This window comes from Lissotriton helveticus, chromosome 10 (genome assembly GCF_964261635.1).
Source record: "Lissotriton helveticus chromosome 10, aLisHel1.1, whole genome shotgun sequence".
NCBI lineage: Eukaryota > Metazoa > Chordata > Amphibia > Caudata > Salamandridae > Lissotriton > Lissotriton helveticus.
Window position 1 is genome coordinate 393365261 of NC_136071.1, and position 21656 is coordinate 393386916.

At 45.0% G+C, this 21656-nt stretch overlaps 1 protein-coding gene across 4 annotated transcripts in view; it reads right to left on the bottom strand.

Moving 5' to 3' along the window:
- Positions 1 to 21656, bottom strand: part of SLC4A2 (solute carrier family 4 member 2) — a 1409997-nt gene that overhangs the window by 699203 nt on the left and 689138 nt on the right. For all 4 annotated transcript variants that reach the window (XM_078662834.1, XM_078662833.1, XM_078662832.1 and 1 more), the window contains 2 exons: positions 14576 to 14756; positions 14218 to 14353 (listed from right to left, as the gene is read on the bottom strand). In XM_078662834.1, the coding sequence (XP_078518960.1) occupies positions 14218 to 14353; positions 14576 to 14756 (317 nt within the window). The remainder of the gene's footprint in view (positions 1 to 14217; positions 14354 to 14575; positions 14757 to 21656) is intronic.

The window sequence follows — 21656 nt, forward strand, 5'->3', positions numbered from 1 at the left end:
TTAAAAATTGTTAATCTGTCGAATAAAGTCCTTGATGAAATATTTAGTAAAGGTTTGAATTTCTGTCGGACACAAAGTGGGGATTTGACCAACACACACATTGACTTATATAAATTCATAAGACTACTCAAATTAAAAGATTTAGGGCCAGATGTAGGAGGCCATTTACCGACCGGTAACGGCCGATTTCGGCCGATGTAGGGGCATCATTTTACAGATTCGGTAAATTTACCGAATCGTAAATTTACCGATTCTGTAAAATACCGAATCTGTATTTTTACCGATTCGGTAAATCCCAGATGTAGGTGGGACTCTTCGGAGTCCCAAAGGCCTTACAGATTCGGTATTTTACCACCCAATCCAATTGGGTGGTAAAATACCGAATCCAGGTGTGCATGCACATGTGTGCATGCACACCTAGCCATGTGACAGACAGACAGGCCCTTAGGGCATGTCTGTGTGCCACATGGCACACATGCCCGTCTTTGGGGTGCTAGGGGGTGTCAAAGTGACACCCCCTGCACCCTTGCTGGAATCGGTATTTACCGAAACGGTAAATACCGATTCGGTAATGCCCATTGATTCCTATGGGCTTCAATGCCCATAGGAATCAATGGGCATTACCGAATCGGTATTTACAGAATCGGTAAATACCGAATCTTAACGATTCGGTATTTACAGAGTCTGTGTTACCTACATCCCCCCCCCCTCTATTTTACCACTTCTTAAATACCGAATCGGTAAAATTCGGTATTTAAGAAGTGGTAAAATAGATTTACCTACATCTGGCCCTAATTTTCTAGCAGATCTTGCGACCCAGGCGGGCCTCGATTGTTAGACATTCTGGGACACATACCATCCGGGATATTCGTGATGCACAATGTCTACTGTCACTTAGTGAGGATGATGTGTATGATATCCAGACCCTGCTTAATGACTTTGAAATCACACAAAATCAGGGTGTGGACAGTGGACTTCGCCCTAAGTCCAAGTTCATACCTGCTAATTCGTATTACCAGAATATTGATATTTTTCATAACAAGGTATCAGAGGAACTCTATAAATTAGAAAACCCCAATAAAGTCGCACCTACGGTCAACATCATCATTTCAGCCGCTGAAAGACTAGCCTTAAACTGATTGAGTAAGGATCCTACTATTGTGATCAGAGAGGCCGACAGAGGCGGAAACATCGTTATAATGAATCATAGGGACTATATGCAAGAAATCACTAGACAGCTTAGCAAAGGCCATTGCTATAGGGAAATTTAAAACTAACCCTATTCCCAATCTCACTAACATGATTAACTCAAGACTTATTGAATGGAAGGATACATGTCTGTTGACGGAGGAAGAATGCATATACCTACGGGTGGATTGCCCTACTTTCCCCTGTATATATATCCTACCAAAAATTCATAAAGGAGGGCAATTCCCCCCAGGCAGACCGATCATTTAAGGGGTGGGCTCACCCACTGAAAAAGTATCAGAATATGTAGATTTAAGATTACAGAAGTATGTCCTTAAACTTCCATCTTATGTTAAGGACAGTAAGGATATTTTAATGAAGTTCAAGGATTTTGAGTGGTCAGAGGACCTTATGTTTGTCACCTTTGATGTGGAGAGTCTTTACACATGCATTGGAAAAGAATATGGGATCATGGCAATACAGTCTTTTCTGGACAGAGAAGATGCTGAACTATATGACTATAACGAGATGGTGGTGAAAATGATTGATGTCATTCTGACCAATAACTATTTTCTATTTGACAATCGCTGGTTCCAGCAGATACAGGGGACCAAGATGGGCTCCAACTTTTCTCCCTCTTATGCCTGCCTCTTCATGGGGTGGTACGGGAGGGAGCATGCTTGGGTCAAGGGTGACTCCCCCTAGACTAATTACATTATGTACTGGGGGAGATACATAGATGTTATAATCTGTTTATGGTCTGGTTCAGAGGTAAACTTCAACAATATTTTTCATTTTTGAACGACAATGCCTTTAATGTTAAGCTGACTATGGGGCCGATTAGGATGGCGGACGGACTTGCGTCCGTCCGCCATCCCAGAGATGGAGGGACCGTCCGCATGGGCTGCGGCGGTCCCTCCGTGCAAATTAGGATGTGACCGCCACCCTGGCGGTCACATCCTGGATATTTAACATTGCGGCGGGTGCTGCTTCAAGCAGCACCCGCCGCAATGTTAAAAGTGCATGTTTTACATTTACATGCATTACAAAGCGGCAGGCACCGCGAGGTGCCTGCCGCTTTGTGCATGTAAATACTGGGGGGTACCATAGGTACCCCCCATGTGCACCCCCAACCCGCCTACACCCTGGGGGCCCGCAACGGGCCCCCAAAATCAAAAGTACACATGCTTTTCCACGGCGGAAAAACCGCCGCGGAAAAGCATGTTTAAAAATGCATCCTAATTTGGCTGGCGGTGTCTGATAGACACTGCCAGCCAAATGAGAGCTTTTCCGCCGTGGTTGTAATCCGACCGCGGCGGAAAAGCAGTGGACAGAAACCAAGACCCACCAGCCATCGTATGGCGGCGGTGGGTCTTTGGTGACTCCGCAGAGGATTTTCCGCCTCCTCCGGGCCGGAGGTGGCTTCCACCGGCCCGGAGGAGGCGGAAAATCCTCCATCCTAATCGGCCCCTAAGTCTTTTAACAAAGAGAATATCAACTTCTTGGATATCCAATTTTACACAAAACATGTCAGTATACAAAGCACACTATTTAGAAAGGAGACAGCGTGTAATGGGATTCTACCGCTAGTGCCCATCCTAGTTCTGTCATCAACAATATCCCTTTTGGTGATATGACACGGATTAGGCGTAATTGCAGTGAGGAGGATTCATTTAATTCCCATATTACTGCAGAGGTTTTGCCAGAAGAGGATATGCTAACAAGACTCTCGATAGAGCTGAATCTAGAGCTCATCAGCTGAACAGAGATGACACACCGAGGGATAATTCAAAGAGCAAGAGGGCCAGCACCACCAACAATAAGGCTAGATTCATTACTAAGGCTCCCGGTTTCATGGTATTTATTTTTTGATATTTCCATCTGTATTTATCCATATTTTTTGTCAACTTTATCTGTATTTATCCATATTTAATAGAAGTTTTGTGGAAAAAAAGAAAGCTGAAATTAGTATATTTGCACATTTATTTAACCAATTGTTTTTTTTTTTAACTTTATTTATTGCGTCCGGTTGACAGGTCATTCATATCAGCATTACAATACTTTACATCATATCTTTACAGAAAAGGAACTTGACATGGTACATTTACTTCCCAGGAGATGGGTAGGCATAAAAGAATACATACAAGTGCAACAACAATCCTTACTGTTCCTGAGGGTCTCTTATGTTGCTTCCCTCCTCCATTACATATTGACAGTTTACATTATTACAGATATCGAGACAAAACCAGCATTTATATTTACCTTCTCCATCCCACCTTTGAGGTACATATCTTGGCCTACGTAATATCCACACTACTGTTCATTGACCCCTTTTTACTCATCATTTTGTATGTTTATAAGATATTGTTTCAGTGGTTCCCAGAAATCTTTGGGTCTAGATGCTTGTGGCAGTTCTTCTGCACATGCCTCCATAGTTTCCCTACAGTAGGACATGTCATTAAGCCAATCCTTAATTCTAGGGGGATGTTTACTGCCCCATCTGATAGCCACTCTCCTCTTTGCTAACAACAGGGATACTGCAAGAAATTTCCGTCTGTTTGCCGGCTGTAATTTGTATATTCCCAACAGACAAACCAAGGGGGCATTTGGCACCAATTCAGATAGCATCTCTGAAAGTGCATTCATTATTTCTTGCCAGTACTTGTGTACCTGTGGGCATGCCCATGCTACATGTAGAAAATCTGCATGTTGAGCTTCACATCTATGACATTTATCATGTGGTCTAAGCCCATATCCATGTAATTGAGTCGGGAACAATAAAATTGGTGCAAAAATTTAAAATGAATGATACGCAGATTGCAATTTGATGTTAATAACCGTAATTGTGTACAACTATATTCCCAATCCTGCTTCTCCATGGTCAAACCCAGCAACGTCTCCCATCTATTAAGAGACTTGTCGCTAACCTCTTTCTGCTCTGACTGTGAGGTCTCATACAGACGTGTTATCAACTTCTGCCGTGTTGGTGCTTTCAATAAGGATTCTAATGCTAGTAGTGCCGGGGGTTCCTCCGGGTAGGTGTCATACAGGTCCCTTATCGCCATTTGTAGGCGCATATGTGCGAATATTTTCATTGAGGAGGTGTGTGTGTGCACAGCGACGGTTCGTCCCTCTGTATGACTCTGCCATGTGGGAAGATATCTCTCATTGTGCTAATTTGCATGTCCTCTTGTAGCTGTGTCATTCGCTTTTCTTGCGTCACAGACAGTTTCGGATGATTAGCTATGGGGAGTGCTGGGGCATAAATAGGTATTTTGTCCGATCTACTCGCCAGTGTATGCCATGCTTTAGAGGTACAGCGTTCCGGATGGATCGTGTCTATGTGTATATAAGATGTAGGGTTGGATAAAAAAGACATCAACGGAGTTGGATGTACAATGTCTGCTTCTACCGCCACGTGTGGGATGTACGCATGATGTGACCTCCAGTAATGTGCGTGCTGCTCCTGCGCGCAGTAGAAATATAATTGCATGTCTGGCGCACCAAATCCTCCCTGAACGTACGGTTTCGTTAACACTTTCCAACTTACTCTAGCTTGTTTGCCCGCCCATGTGAGACGTTGTAACAGATTTCGCAGATTGGAAAAGAATGCTTGCGTTAGCCAGATTGGGATGTTAATAAAAAGATGTAAAGATTTGGGGAGTACAATCATCTTTTGCAGTGCAATTCTATCCGCCATCGATAAAGGTAATTTAGTCCATCAAGTAATCTACTCATCTAATTTGGGTAGTGCCTTGCCATAGTTTTCCTTTAGTACTTGATCTGGGTTCCTATGTATCCAAACTCCCAGGTACTTAACCAGGTCTGTTTGCCATTTTAAAGGGTAATTCAGCGTTGGTTGTGTGGTGTTCGGCGTTAGAGGTATTAACACCGATTTGTCCCAGTTTATGCGGAGCCCGGCATATCATTCGAAGCGGATATATTCCCTGATCATGTCATTTAGGTATGTATTTGGATCACGCATGAACAGCATCATATCGTCTGCGTATATTGAGATTACGCACTCCATCAATGTACAGGTCATATGCAACGCTGGCAACATCATCACAGACATCGTTGCAAAATTCCCAGGAAATACCCAGTCGATCTATCAGCCATACCCGTGTACATCCATATCCGCCCAAGATCTTTCCCAATGTGCCAACGTCAAGTGTGATGCAATCACCATATTACTTCCAACACTTGTCAACCAGACATTTTCCTCAAACCTCAAACTGACCCCTCCCCCACCCACTCCGTCATGTCCCCCTCAGCGGAGCCATTCCCTTGTATAATCACCCTGGATCCCGCCCCTCCCCCCTCCCTCGCAAAGAATATAAACAGTCCCGCCAAAAACAAGAACAGAAACTTGTGTGGTGCACACCCAGGGGCGGTAACTGCCAGCCAATTTTCTGTGGAGGAACTCCACGTGGGTTAATGGAGAAGTGTGGCTCACTGGTTAGAGGAGGCAGACCCGGACGCTGAGATCAGACCCGGGACCAGGGTTCAATTCCCGACGCGGCAGGGTCTTGAGCCCAAAATGTCCACGGACTCAGTAATTCTCGCTTCGGTGCCTACTCAAATCACAGGTTCACACTCTGCAACTCTGGGCAATAGCTTGCTTAATCTCCTCTACGGCCCCCCGCGGCGGGATGCCTGGCTTTCACCTTGGGGATACCCAGTAGGGGCTATCTCACAGGGAAAAACCAGGACGGGTTCCCAATGCAAAGCGCTTTGAGACCTGGCGGTGATATTGCGCTATATAAAAACCCATCCATCCATCCACTTAGCCTAGTGTTCTAGAAACCTCCTTCCCACAGCGTACATTGTTTAGCACTGACGGTGGAGTATAACAATTGCCTGAAACTACTACAATACAACTATCAATAATCTTACACAACCAATGACCGCATGTTAAATAAAGCAATTGGACCTCAGCCCTTATACATAGTATCACTTATCTGAAGATGATCCGACATCAGCAGGTTCTGCAATACATGCCCCTCCGTTCGATATCTCCTCTCGCAGGGCACCTGAAGATATATCGTCCATATAGATCGAGCAGCTCTCACAGTTTGAGGTAACCTGATTGTCCAGGCTGTATCCCATGATGCAAGTGTCCTGCATTCCCAAGTCCAGTGTGTGTTCCATGATACCATGTAGTCTGTATCGCTGGTCTCCGCCTTCTATTTTGCTGTATCCGATGCCATGTCTTGGTCCTCCTGGTCTCCCCTCGGAGATTTCCATTTTGGTCCTCGGCTGCGCGTTTGTTGGACGAAATTCATCACATCCTTAGGGTCATTGAAGATTTTCGATTTCCCATCTACCGTAACCTAGACCCGCGCCGGGTATAGCATTGCGTACTGTATATTCAGTTCTCTTAGCTTCTGTTTAGACGTGAGAAATTTCTTTCTAGCCTCTTGGACCGCCATAGTGAAGTCCGGGTATATAGATATATCCATACCTTGATGTGTCAGCTTGCCCAGTTCCCGTGCCTTCCGGAGAGCCGCGTCTCTGTAGTTCAATATGCGCGCTATAATTGGCCGTGGACGAGATCCAGTCGGAGACTTAGGCGCCAGGCACCTATGCGCCCTCTCCACTATGAAAACTTCCGAGAACGTCTCCCCGCCGAACAGTGAGATGAGCAACTGTTCCACATAGCTCTCCATGGGCCCTGTGTTTGTCGTCTCCGAAATACCCATCAGGCGTATGTTATTTCTGCGTGAGCGCGCTTCCAAATCCTCGGCTTTAGCTACAAGATCAGCCATCTATTTATCCATTCGCACCTGTTTGGAATCCATCTGGACATGCGCATCTTCTGCTTCAGATATGCGACGCTCCGCCATGTCCAGTCTCTCCGTGTGTCTGTCCAGGCGCTCCGACATCCTATCCACCCTGTATGTCAGAGAGTCGATCTTCCCGTCAATGTTCGTCAGTGCTGCCTGTATCGTGGTGAACATTGCCTGTACATCGCCTGTCGGGATTCCACTCGCCTCACCTGCTGGCGTTTGTGCCGATTGTTGATCTTCAGCATTCTGGTCCTGTTGTTTTTTAGTATTCTCGAAAGTGATTTTGGGCTGATTCCTGTCCGGTTTGCCCATTGTTGATCAGGTGTGGGGCTTAGGCGCAGCTGTCCAGTACAGTAGAAGCCGAGTTAATATTGCAGCTCCTCTATGGTAATTATTGAATACCACCTTGACTCGTGAGTGACACCGCTTCTACCCTTTTTATCAGGCTACTTAGTAATGCCGATAACCGTAAGCCGTGCACCACCTATTCCCGGCCAGGGAAACCAAACATACCTCTCCAGCTCCCGCTTATCTCCCTGAGGCGTCCTTAATATTGATTGTAGGTGGACTCCTTTAATACTGCACCGGGCCTCCACACGCAGCTGTGTCCAAAAAACGAGAGACGCTGGAGGGGGTGCCTAACTTAACACCTATGGTCTGCTACCTCACCGAAGGCCACTCCAGGCCAATGCACAGGTCTGCCTGCTTCTAAAGGGCTGGCAGTCTCACTTCCACTCAGCAGTCCCACACAGTTCTTATATGCTGGATCAGAGCAGGCCTTCTCCAAATCCCGGGGCAGCTCCGCACAGGGGGCCTCCAGGCTCGTGTCACCACTTCTCCCGCTCCAGGGGCCTCCTGCTCTTCCACTTTCTATGCCATGCTCCAGGGCCCTAAAACGCGGCGCCCCTCCCAGGATTCGGGGCCGCGTCAGGTACTCTCCGCAACTATGCTCGATGAAGGGGCCACGCTCATATAAGCAGGTCGCACATCGGCTCTCCACACGCAGCTTCAGATCCGCCGCCGCCTCCTTCACCAGGCCCGTGCCGCCTCCTAAGGCTCTGCAGCAACCCACAGCAGTCGAGACCTCGCCAGACCGTCCCCATCAAATCGCACTATTTTCAATGTGCGAAGCCTTCTACACTAGTTCCTCCTTCGTCGCACCTATTTCGGCGTGTTTGCCCCGCAGGCGGTAACTTCAGTGCAGAGACTCCCGGGTGCAGCGGGACCCAGCTTTGTCAGGATCCGCCTTGCGTCGCGGTTCCGTGATTCACCTCAGTTCCCGGCCTCACTTTCGATATCACACGTCTAGGCCGCTCTGGGCTCGCTCCCACACTGGCCGATTAGTAGCAGATACGGGTTCCAATTGTCCAGTTTCAAGTTACGATTAGTTGGTTTTAGGGATCCACCCGTGAGTTACGGAATTTGGCCTCTATGATGCAGGATAATGATGTACATTTCGGGCATCGGCGAGGAGCTCCTCTAAGACACCGCCATCTCCTTCCAAGGCAAGCTCCGCCCCCACATTTATTTAACCAGTACATATGTAGTCATGCTTGAATGCCTGCCAGTTTATAGTGATATGAATACCCGCAGAAGATGCATCAATGCACCTATATGAAAATATGCACATTTCGGTATCAGCCTTATACATATCTACTACTAAAATTCCTTTCTTTTTTAACCCCCTTACCTTTCAATCCATAGTTATTGGCCTGGCAGTCATGGAAAGGTGTATTTAGAATCACTCAAAAAGCACCCAGTTTCCATTTTTATCCACATTTAAAAATAAATACAGACAAGAAAAAAAATGGCTTTCTGCCTGTATTTATTTGTAAAAATCAGTAAAAACGGAAAACGGGGAGCCTTATTCATTACCCAGTACACTACACATAGTAGCAAGATTTTAAATATTTTTTTAAAGGACTGGCACCTCCTGACAGATATCCCTGGGCTCAGGGATGTTATTGATGGTAGACCAGCCATTACATATAGGAGGGGGGTATCACTTAGAAATTCCCTATGTCCAAGTTATGTGGTCACACCTATAAACACAAGAACTTTGTTACCAATGAAGCCAAAAGGTTTCTACACTTGTGGAATGTGTAATGTCTGCCCATGGGGAAGGAACAAAACAAAGACCTTTGATTATAACTCACCTAAGCAATACACAATTGGACATTTTCTTAACTGCAATACCACCTATGTCGTTTATGTAATTGGCTGCATATGCTGATTGAGTGGAGGGAGCACTTTCAAGGCTATTGAAGCAGGGTGATTTTCTCCACTTCCTGCCTACGCGTCCTAGAGCGGTCATTGTGGCAGGGTGACGCTCTAGTCTCTCAGAGGCATTTACCTATTTATTCCCAGCATGGCGCCGACGCGCAGCGGACAGTTAGCCTGAGGCTCACAAGGCTTCTGAGCTGCACTAGCACTTTGCTTCTAATTGCGGTATTTTTAAAGCTGTTTTAAAATTGTACTTGCTGAACTCACTGCTACTCGGATTCTATGCTCACTTGTGTTGCCTTAAGATTCGTCTCCCGGTCCACTGCAGCAAGCCCATGCTGACTGAGTGCAGGGAGCACTTTCAAGGCTATTGAAGCAGGGTGATTTTTTCCACTTCATGCCTACGCGTCCTAGAGCGGCCATTGTGGCAGGTTGACGCTCTAGTCTCTCGCAGGCATTTACCTATTTATTTCCAGCATGGCGCCGACGCGCAGCGGGTACACCAAATGCAAGCCCGTCTGTGCCCGTCCGCGGCCGGACGGCGGTCAGGGCCAGAGATGCTGCCTGTTTTACTATTGCTCGGAGGATTGCCTATAGTCACACAGAGATGATTGCCCTTAGGCCTAATCTGTGCCCACATTTGCCTATCCAGACATTTGGAGATTTTGAGACGAAATTCGTATGCTCGCATTGTGGATTCTCTCTAAACAACATCAGCCAGTATAGAAGTAACTCACCTCGATTCTTACAACCCACCCCATCCCCTTCAAAAGTGTCACTAAAAGCCGGGTTAATAAATTGAAGATCCTTGGCCAAACATGCTTTTGATATTTTTCAGTCCATCATAGATAACGATTGGGATCTCCTAGTTTTGATGGAAATCTGGCTTTGTGATGACACCAATCCAACTCTGACTTTGGCTATCCCGAAGACTATGGTCTACTTTGTGCCAATAGACAGAACGGGAAACAGGGAGGGGGATTGGCTATCATCTATAAAATGAAATGGGGGATTACAGCATCTCACTTTGAGCAGATTGACTGCATAGAAGGACTATCTTTTTGTATGAGGCTCTCGGCGTCTACTTCTTGCTCTGGCCTCCTGCTCTATATACCTCCTAACTCTAGCTTGATCCATATTCCCGCTCTGGCTGACTATATCTCTCAAGCTAGCATACGTTATGCTAACTTCACTACGCATGGTGACTTGAACTTACATGTAGATGATGTGTCCTGTCCGCACAGTTCCAACTTTATTGCCACCTTAGCGGGATGCAACCTAACACAGTATGTTTCCCTTCCTACACACAAGGCAGGCCACACCCAGGATCTGATCTGTTCCAATCTTCCTGATATTACAGTTCATGCACCTTTGCCAGTAATATGGTCAGATCACTTCTTAATTCCTTTTCAAATTCAATTGACTAATCCGAACAAAGCTGCCTCTACTCCTAAAGAGTTCAGCAGGAATTGGAGCAACAACACTGCCTCAAAACGAGGAAACAGGACCACCGTAGGGCTTTAAAAAATAGAGATGGAAGATATCCCATTACAAACCACTATTACAATGAACATCCTGATGACCTGACTTTTTGGTTTCATGCAATTGATCATATGCCTGTGAACAGACGAGGAGGTAATAGGGAATGCTTACTTAGACAGATCGAGTCCAAACGGATCTGTTGTCTTAGGTCCACTCTGTTGGGTCGTAACACTGATGGAGAGATGCATTACTTTTTGTATTTATATGCTATGGTGATGAATCAGTTATGTTGATGCAAACCAATAGGATGTCCACTTTCTGATGATGCACCACCAGGGGAGGGACACACCCATTCCTATGAAAATCTATGTGTTCTTTTCGCAATAACTGCCAACTCCCATATGTTTTGGTTGTTTAACATCTCTGTTGGAAATTGTAATAGGTATATGGTTTTAATTTCATTTGATCTATATCCTATTTGGACCTGTCAATTACTTTTCCGACTTCAGCCTTCTAATACCTAAAACTGACACCTGTTTTTGCCATGAGACTATGATTTATTTAATCTAAGATAGTAACATCCTTTCAACCTTGAATTAATCTTGGTGACACATGCACATGAAAATTATAGTCGTCACAAGTGACTTTCTCCTTACTATCGGTCCCGTTTCTGCATAATTGTTATGTTATTCACTTTTTGGATACTTTAAGATGGCGACCGGTTTTCTTAAAACCCACCAATAGCTCGCTGTGGTTTTAATGACAAATTCCCGATGCTCTGGTTACCGGTTAACCTTTTGAATATCGACTTTGCACTGATGGTATTTGCACTTTTTAATTGCGGGCATTGATTTGTTCCGTCTTCGATTTTACGGTCGCAATTCCAACTCGGGCCACATTGTCTGAAACACCGGGCTTTTTACTGTTTTTCATTTAATTTAGCCCGATTATGTTTAGGTGTACTGTGCAGGACAAGCTTAGACTTGTACATTGCATATATGGCCAGTTCTAATATGGTGCCCATTTTAGCCATATTATTTCGGGAAAGTGAGAGTGCCTCGGGGGGGGGGGGTGTACATATCGTATCAAGGTGAGACTATGAAACACCTGCGCTTTGGAGTTCAAATTTGGGTTGGTTTCAGGTAGCATGTTCTTTCGGTCATACGGACTTTTACGGAGATTTTGATTGATTTTTCTCTTTATGATAACATGTGGTTGGGCATTCACTTTTTAAAAATTGCTGCAATAAACAAGATAGTCTCTCACAGACTACTATGACATAGTGAATCCGATTTTTTCCTTATTTTCGAATTGGCACACTCATGATTACATGTGGTTGGGCATTCGCTATTTAAAATTGCTGCGAGAAACACGATAGTCTTTTACCGACTACTATGGCATAGTAAATCCATTTTGTTCCTTATTTTCGTTTTGGCACGCTGCAACATCAGGCCTCACACTTTTTACACTAGGGTGTTTGGGTAAAGATTTAGCACCTTCATAGTCTATATACCTGGTGCTGAGCAGTTTAATTTCATGCTTATTGCGACTGCCAGATCATTACTTCTGGCATAACTTATTATCGTGGGGTATTGACCGCACAGATCCCTCTCGCAATTTAGCGTGTAGTTTTGGAACGTTGGTATTTCAGTTTAGTTTATGTTGTCTGATATATCACATACTGCTAACGATAGCCAATTCCGTTTAATCTTTCCCACTAGAATCTCGGAACATTTTTACTATTTCTACTTTGGATACACCTTAACTGAGAGCGCGGACACACTATACCTCACCCTGATATATGAGGTGAGAATGCTGATTTAGAGTTGATACGGTAAAGGCAGGACCTTACCTTTGTTCTAACTTCAATCTTAGAGACTAACGTTTCCGCTAAACCAATGTAGTCTCACATGACGAACCGCGAATTGTGGCTGAGATTGTGCGATTCTCCCCATCAGGCATCTTGGATGCTTTCAATTACTTCTATTTGGATACAAATTGACTTTGAACGTGGATATATTGTACCTCGTATTGTCATATGAGGTGAGAATTATGGTTTGGAGCTAACTTTCTGGGATTTAGATGGCTTTCTAATCACTGTACATATGGTGTTTTGCTTGGTTGGATATTTTTGACTTCTTTATCACACTTGATTTACTCTATTTTTACTCTGTATTTTCTGTCTCTGCCTTACTCTTTTCAATGGGTTTTCTCCCACCTTTTATTCATCTGGATAGGAATGAGTTCGGCCACTGATGCGTACAGTTACATGAAATTATCAATTACACTATTGTGAGCTATGTTGTCTGTTTTACTTATGTTTGTTTTTATCATACACTCTTCTCTAATGTAATATTTTTAAATTGTACATATTTATGTGCTACATGGTTTTACATGGATGCTTTGTGTAATTTCCTAGTTTGAGCCATTCGTTTATGTCATTGTATTATGCATGTATTATTTGTATGTTTATATGGGTAAGTTTATTGTGCTTTGTACAGACTTACGTTATGTCTTATATATATGTTTTCAGCCGTGATGAAGTTCCCTCAGTGGAACGAAACGCGTTGGCTGATACCCATGTTTTACTTCCAAGAACAATAAAAGGATACCGTTTGGATACGTTTGGAGGACATTGACTCTATTTTTGGTGCACCTTCCTTTTCATACAAGGTTCTTCTAAAAAGCACTTCTAACTGATTCATTATTCCATTATTTCACTGCAGAGGGGATCTGACATATTCCTATTTGTGTTTTTATTTTTTTTATTTTTTGAAACATCTTTTTATTTAACAAAATAACAAAAAGGGAAAAAGAAAAAACATCAGGTGAGGTAATAGTTTTCACATTCGACAAATCAAACATCTCATGTACAGAATGAATGGGTACAATATATTATTCTTTGGATCATTGGGATTCCTGTGCTTCCGCTTCCATTCGTCACTCCGGAGGCGTGCAGATCTCACCATGATGGCTATTCCATGTCCCCCAGACCTTCCCCAAATTTCTGGACAACCCCTGGCCACATACACAGACTTCTCCCTAAACATACACCAATCCATGTCCTCCGCCCATTTAGAAACCCGGGGTGGTTGGCTAGCACCCCTATTTGTGCTTTAATAGCAGTTCTCCCAGCACAGTGATTCAAGGGTGGACTTAGGTGTCAGAACCTGTATGTCAGAGGAAGTTCACTCTACAGTGGTCTTGGATGTTCTAATCTGCATTTGAAGAGTGTGTATATGATATGTAATAAATATTTTTAGGCATATGTCTGAGGAGACGAGCAGTCAAGGTGTCGGCTCTTAGGTGACTCAAGTGTTACCTTCAGAAGCAATGGCTTCGGGATTGGGAACCTAGGAAAAACTCAGTGGTTTTTCTTCGATTTCAGGAATGGTGCGGTGAGCATGGAGACTCTATGGGTGACATCAGGTGTTCTTACCTGTTTTCCACGAGTAAAATCCTTAAGAAGGTAACTATTGTGGAAGATCAGCTGCTCCAACAATTTCATGCATTTTTATAATCACTAGGCTCTTACCTGTGCTTCAGAAGTAATGCCCTCAGTACGTTGGCGCGGTCCTCAGCTTTGATTTGATCAGAAATAATCATCTGCTCAACCACCTGGTGGGCGATCCCGGGCAATGTCTTTTGGTCAAGATCAAGGAGAACCGCGCCTGCGAGGAAAGTAAAATATCCATATGAAAATGTTGCTTGCAGATTTTCCATAGCAGAAAAAAGTGAGACCAAAATGTCTGTATGTTCTCTTCCGTGCGATGAGACGGGCACATAGCAAGCACAGTCTCCATGCAAGATACCTCCAAACAGTGTAATGGGCAAAGGATTCCTAAAATTTCTGAGGGCTAAAGACCCTCAAAATGGTGACCAAGAGTCTTTACCATGAGACAGGGTTTTCCGCAGCTCAAGCAGGCTCCTGAAGCTAAGTGAAGCCACGTGAGGCTTTCCCCAACGGTCTGTCTCCTCTTCAACATCCTCCTCAAACTTGATCCATCGAGCAGTCTCTTTCCATTGCATTTCCTGGTTCTTGTCCATCATCAATTCATTGAGTTCAACAAAGACCTGTGGGCAAGAAAAACACACACGGTATATGAAACACAAGATAGGAAACTGGAAACCAAACAGTGTAAGGATTAGAGATGACTGTGAGAAGCGGGAAGTTTGTGCGTCAGTATTGACAAAGCTGTATGGTATATATTAGAAGAGACGGGGCTGTATTAGAAGAGAAAAAGGTGTGCATTAGGAGTGACAGGGCTATCAGTCTGGGGAGAGAGGACTATGGACTACAAAAACAGCATTATGTAGCAAGAGCAACAATGTTCTATACAAGGAGAGAGAAAAGTGTGGCTGATGGGAAGGACATGTGTGTAATTGAGGAGTGTGCGCGTGCATGCAGGGAAAGGCTGTGTCAGTAAAGATGGGCTTTGGGTCGGGAAGGTAACTGCAGGCGAACTGACAAATATCAGGATGGGCAGGAGTTTGTGAAAAGGAGGGAAATGGTTTGTGTCAGGTGGAAATTAATATCTGTTTGGATGCCCAGAACAGGGCTCTGCCAGGACAGAAACAGCTGGATTAACAAATGATAAAGTGTGTGTCAGGAAGGATACATAAACATTTCAGGAGGAACTGAGCTGTGTATGAAGAGGCTCACAACTTGGTTTTAGCGTCGACAGTGCTCTATGGTAGGAGGGGCACAGCTTTATGTCACGAGAGAAAGCAAAGTAGGTTAAGGATCATAAATTATATGTAAAAGGACGCATTTTTGTAATTGATTCATTTAAAGATTGGATGTAGTGCTCCATAAGTTCTTAATGTGCTTTATAAAGGACTGATAAACAAAAACAGTACACATGACATCAGTATATTTTAGAACTAGAGAAAATTGACTGTAAAGAGTAAAGCTCTGAAACCAGTATGAAACAAGGACATACATAAATGTGGAAAAGATGTGGTGTTAATCATTCTATGAATGTCAGAAGGGTGAGTTATGAAAGGGGGCATTTCCAGAATATGGTTACAGCTCCAAAGAATGCCTGGTTCAAAGTTTTAATGCTCTACTGGAGCTTTCAGGAATGGGGATTATATTGGTACTCTGACATCCCTGGTCGATTGATAAGGACAGCCAGATATCAGGAGGTTTGTTTAGAAGTAGTTCCCTACCTTCTGTAACAAAATCTCTGTTGGATATTCTATCTACCGGTAGATTCCGCAACTTTTTTTTTAATAAGACCTTTTATTTCCATTTATATCATAACCATGAAAGGTACAAAATCACTGACAAGCAACTGTAGTCTGTGCAAGTTATAAACTTCATTGGTGCTCTGCCGCATAAAGAACAATTGTGACTGGCTCGTAAGTTAGCCCAGTCCAGGGAAGATGTACCTCCCCCCTCAAGTTCTCCTCAAGCCAACTTCAGTTGACCCAGAGTCTGCCTGCCTACTGGTCCATCCCTCCCCACCTCTACTGTTGATTCCACGTGAATTCCTATGTAGCGCCTCCATTCCCTCTAACTTTCCCTTATATGTGCTGGCAGTCTCGAGCTTGGCGAATGGGGCATTCAAGGCCCATGCTATGATCCATGCCCTTACACTACCCCTAAAGTGACGGCTCCTTCGTGGATATCCAAGATTGTGCTATGTAACGCCTGGCCAGCAAAAAGTCTTGCTATAACAGTGCGCTTTTATACCGATCCTTGTTCATGTCAGCTGTGATGTGTAGGGTCTAGTCTAGGGTCCACAAGACAAATGAAACCCAAGATGGTCACTAGACAGGACAGAAACCTCATCCAAAATTCCTCCATTGTGCTGCAATTGTATGTTGTGTGCACAAAGTGTCCTTTCAGAGCCTCAAAGGCTGTTCGGAGAAGCGATCAACCCCATCTTTCACAAATGCTCTCTGGTAAAATAAGCATGATGGAGATACTTTAACTAAACTGCCCGAAATCTGGTTGCAATAGCTGCCTGGAGTGGGGATTCTTATGCCTCCTGCCAGTCATCATCTGTTAGTGGACCCAGGTCATGTTCCCATGCCTAGTGCAGTTGTGGGAAAGAGCCATGGGTATTATTCACCAGGAACTGGTCACCAGGGTATTTGAGCAGGATTTTGGCTTCTAGAGGGTTGTGCCAGGAGTGTCTCGAAGGCATAAGGGAATGTCTTAGTTGTAAGCATCAATAAAACTGCCTGCAGTGACGTCCTAACTCTGACTGCAGGTCAGTAAAGGACTTTATGGTCAGCCCGTCCTTCATCAGGTACCCTAGTGTTGAACCCCCAATGAGATTCCACTGTCGGAATTCATGCAGCTCCGTCACCTGTTCAAACAGCCACCCAGTACAGATAGATGTTTCAGGAGTCATGCCTTTGGCCCACCCCCAAAGCTTAGGCATGGTGTTCCAGACGCTGAATACAACGCTTGTGTCTGGGGGGAGAGAAAGTGCGGGTGAACTATCGTACAACGGGTAGGAGATCTGGTACCCTGCATTGCCCATCGTTAAGAAGCAAATGCCGGATCATCGAACCTTCAAATTCAAATTTCAAATACTTTATATAGACAATCAAGTCCACTAAAGTGCCAAGGGCCATAAACAGAGATTAAAAAGAAGAAATCATTATATAAATTTAGCCGTATTATGGTGAAAAAAAATGTAATCGGTAAGTAGCAGCTTCTCGATCATACAGATCCAAACAATTCATCTAAAGGAGATGGTTTAAAACACATTTTTGATAAACAAAACATATAATATTTCAAATGTACCTTTTCGATAATGTGTAAATTAGGAAGTTTTCATTCTTATAGATAAATTACAGCATCTTTTAAGGTGAGCTTAACGTGATGTCAATACACTTTCCTGATGCAGCCATATCATTTAAGCACATCATTATTATAAACGGAGAATGAAAATCTATAGCAGTAAGAACATATAAATGAGCCAATTGTTTCTATTGTCTCTGCATGCTTTTATGTTAGCTGAGCAGAAGATAAGAGATTATGGTCTGAGTAAAGCGAGTTATCTACAGCAGACTTCATGGTTGCATAATTTTTAACTATGACTCTGAGAGCTCGCCCTAGGGCGCAGAGACATTTGAAACAATGTCTTTTTTTCCATAATCATTTGTCTGTTGCATCCACCAATTTTTTAAGTTTGGAAATCACCTGTGGCTGAGCATTGTTCAGGAAATAATTGACAGCCACTGGGAATGGCCGTGATCCTTCTGTATTTAGCCGATAACAGAAAAATCCTCTGTGTTCCTCAAGGAGCGCAAGGCAGATGCAGAGCAAGTGTGATAAAGATTCCTGGAGCAAGCTACATAGGCGCCATGTTTTAGTGTCAGGTTGATGTTCCCATGGAGGTAGAAAATCTAGTGATGAAAAAAAGCCCATCATCAGGTGGCAAAATTTCACTTTATGATATGGTGACAACGGTTCCATGACGTTTTTTTGAAGCCCTCTTCTGGCATAGCTGGTAAGATCTAGGGCAGCATATTCTCTTTCGTTGTAAGCATGGAAGTCAGAGGCAAAAGATTCAATTTTAACTTTTCTATTCGAGGCTGCTTTGACCTTTGGATGCGGTCGTTTTTAAGTTCCACAAATTGGCAGCGCCTACTAGCCGCAGTGCGGATCATAGAACCTGTTGAACCACCATTCATTAAGAACGATTATGTCGGAGGCTCTAGAGTATGAAAAAATATCCTGGGTGACGATGCCACCACCATAGGTAGATTTAAAGCATTTACACATTGCACTCTGGATCTGATTGTTCCACAAAAAGCCCCTCAGTGTGGCATTGACTCAGTTAACTAGCATTAACATAGCCAAGAGGTCTCACCTTTGGGACATTATAAGTGTTTTGCCAGACCTACTGGCTTTGCCAATGCCTTTAAGCTATGTTGTAGAACAGTGTACCTTCTGTGCAGTGTGTTGAAAAGTTATAATAAAGTGTTATAAGCATTTTTGTTACCTTATATGGCCATCCTGTGAATGATGTCACAATAGGTCTCGGACCCATGGCACACATATTCAAACTTAGAGGCCGATTATGATTGCGGTGAATCCGCATCCTCCGGGCCGGGGGAAGCCACCGCCGGCCCGGGGGATGCGGATTCACCGCTGCGGTGTTTGTAAAGACCCCCCGCCTGATTAGGATGGCTGGGGGGTCATCGGCGGACGGGGAGACCGTCCGCCGCGGTCGCCTTCAGACCGCGGCGGAAAAGCTCTAATATGGTGGCGGTGTCTATCAGACACCGCCAGCCATATTAGGAATAGCCCTGGGACATGCCTTTCCACGGCGGCAATGCCGCCACGAAAAGGCATACGGTCTTTTCTTTGGGGGCCCGTTGTGGGCCCCCAGGGTGAAGGGGGGGTGGTTGGCGGTGCACATGGGGGGTACCTATGGTACCCCCCTGCATTTGCTTGCACATAGCGGCAGGCACTGTGCCTGCCGCTTTGTGCATGCAAATGCACTGCATGCAGTTTTAACATTGCGGTGGGTGCTGCTTCAAGCAGCACCCGCCTCAATGTTAAAAATACAGGATGTGGGGAGGAGCTACGCTAGCAATCAAGATGGCCGCGTAAGCTCCCGGCTCCTCCGACCTCCGCCAGCAGCTCGAATATCCTGCCATTAATCCTGAACTCACACCGGATTCCCCGTGTTCGTGAAGTTTTTCTGCTTCTAAAGGTGCAATCCCGAGATTTTTATCTTATCGGATGGAGATGATACGCCGTGTTTCCATTCTCGGCCTAACAAAGTGTGGAAGCCGGGGCCTCGATTTCTAGCCTATCCGGGTTGGAGTTGATCAACATCGGCCACGGGACCTGGACTGAGCCCGGTCTCCCGAAGGGTGCCGTAAATTGTTAATTTTTGGGGACGATACAGTGTACGATCTACACCGAGGACACACCATCGTGCCGCACCGGCTGCCGTGGTCGGGGGTCCGGCGCCCGGAGACCCTGCTACCTTCCCGGGGTGGACGGGCTGGGGCCCTCCCTAACGGCGAGGGTGTCGATTTTGCAAGGCGAGGAGCGCCCACTGTTACATCGGATTTGCGTGACCTGTTACCCCGGAGTAGCCGGCCTCCGGGGTTCGAGTCCTGCTCTATTGCCTACTGAGAGGGGATGGGGCGGACGGAAGGCACGCCATCGCTGCAGGCCATCATGGCCGCCATTGGGGCGCTCCATTCGCACTCCACCGCTGTGTTCCGGACACTGATTGTGAAAGTGGACGGTATCTTGGGACCGGATGACGATTCATCGTTAAGTTTTCGGCTAGCTGTTGTACCAATGGTGCACTGTACGCCTGAGATCGAGGACCCCGTGCGGAACCCGGATTTAATGAGCTTTGTTGGTTCCCAATTAACAAATCAGCAAGCCTGTGATTATCGCCAGCGTCCCCTGCTCGATCCTGCTGCCGCCTGATACATATGTTGACGTCTTCTGTGCTGTAACAAGTTCCTCAGTGACTATTAGAGATACTCGCAATTCTTGGACACTTTTCCTTGCCCGATTAGTGGACATCGTGAACTTCTCTCCTGTTCTCGATCCTGCAGCACTGACATGAACTTTGATGAACGCTTTGCCTTTTCCAGTAGGATGGCGGTTCGAGTAAAAAAGACTCTTACAAAAGACCGTACTGGGCAGGGCTGAACTTGACTGCCTGGGTTTGATAAAATACCTTTATTCCATGCTGGAATTGTGCCTATAATGTGACGGGAGTCGGGTGGTTATTTGCGAAACTCCCCCGATTGGTCTGCATATTTTGCTGAATATTGTTTGACTATGTCTCGCGGTGGTCGCTTCTGGCGGGGGGTATGGGAGACCGGGGGTGTATTTGTTCTCTCCTCCTCCACTCTATCTTTTCACCTTCTTTTAGGGCAAGTTCTTGGGCGACAGGCACGCTGCTAGTGGGGTTAGGCCGTAGCCATTGCAGGGGTGCAGGGTGGGGGGTTAGGGTTTTTTTTTATTTTGCCTTTGTTTTGTTCTATGGCTCCTTTTTCTTTCCTTTTTCCTTTTCACGAGAGGTGGGCTGTTTATCCTTCACTGGTTCTTTATTCATTTGGGTGTCTACACTGGCTTTAATTATCCTGTATCATCGAGGACGGGGTCTTGCGGTTGGGATTGTTTTAGATCGTCTGATATAATGATTAATCCTCTTTCTCTAATATGCGTAATCGAGATGACCTCATATGTTTTTCGTTGCGTTGATTATTTGCCTGTATAATTCCCCCGCCTGTCCCTGTTCTGTATTTTATAGTATGACACCTGATATCTGTACTGCCTCCTCTTGCTTTATTTCTAAAATAAAAAATATATATAAAAAAAAATACAGGATGTGACCGCCAGGGTGGCGGTCACATCCTAATTCGCACGGAGGGACCGCCGCTGCACCTGCGGACGGTCCCTCCACCTCTGGGGTGGCGGACGGACGCAGGTCCGTCCGCCATCTTAATAGGCCCCATAGTTGGCGATTGCTGGATATGCAGTGCCAGTACTAGGTAAAGAGAACTGTTTTTCCATTCCCTGGATAGCCCCTTTAGAACACACCCATGTCATTAAGACGCACAATGTATTCCTTTTGAATACGTGCAGTGAGCATGAACTCTACAGCACACATGCTTGAGGTATGATGGGCACAATTAAAGCCAGTCGAGAACGTCAAAACGACAGCAAAGTAGGAAATAAACAGGTGTAAGTGGGTGGGTGTTGCTCTTAGCTTTCAAGTTATGTATTAACAGAAGCAACAAAGAGCGCTATATTTATTTTTCTGAAGCGCAACCTGTTAAGTTGAGGTGAGCAATTGGTAAGATGAAAGATGGTCTTCATTGGCTGTGCTTTTACATTGCCCTAAAAACTCCTATTAAGCAACCATCTTGTTTCCTCAAGCGTTTATGTGCCCTGCTATGCATTGATTGAACTGTGAATGAAATTTCTTTCTTTTTCCTGCATTCTGCCTATGGCTGGATTATTCCCGC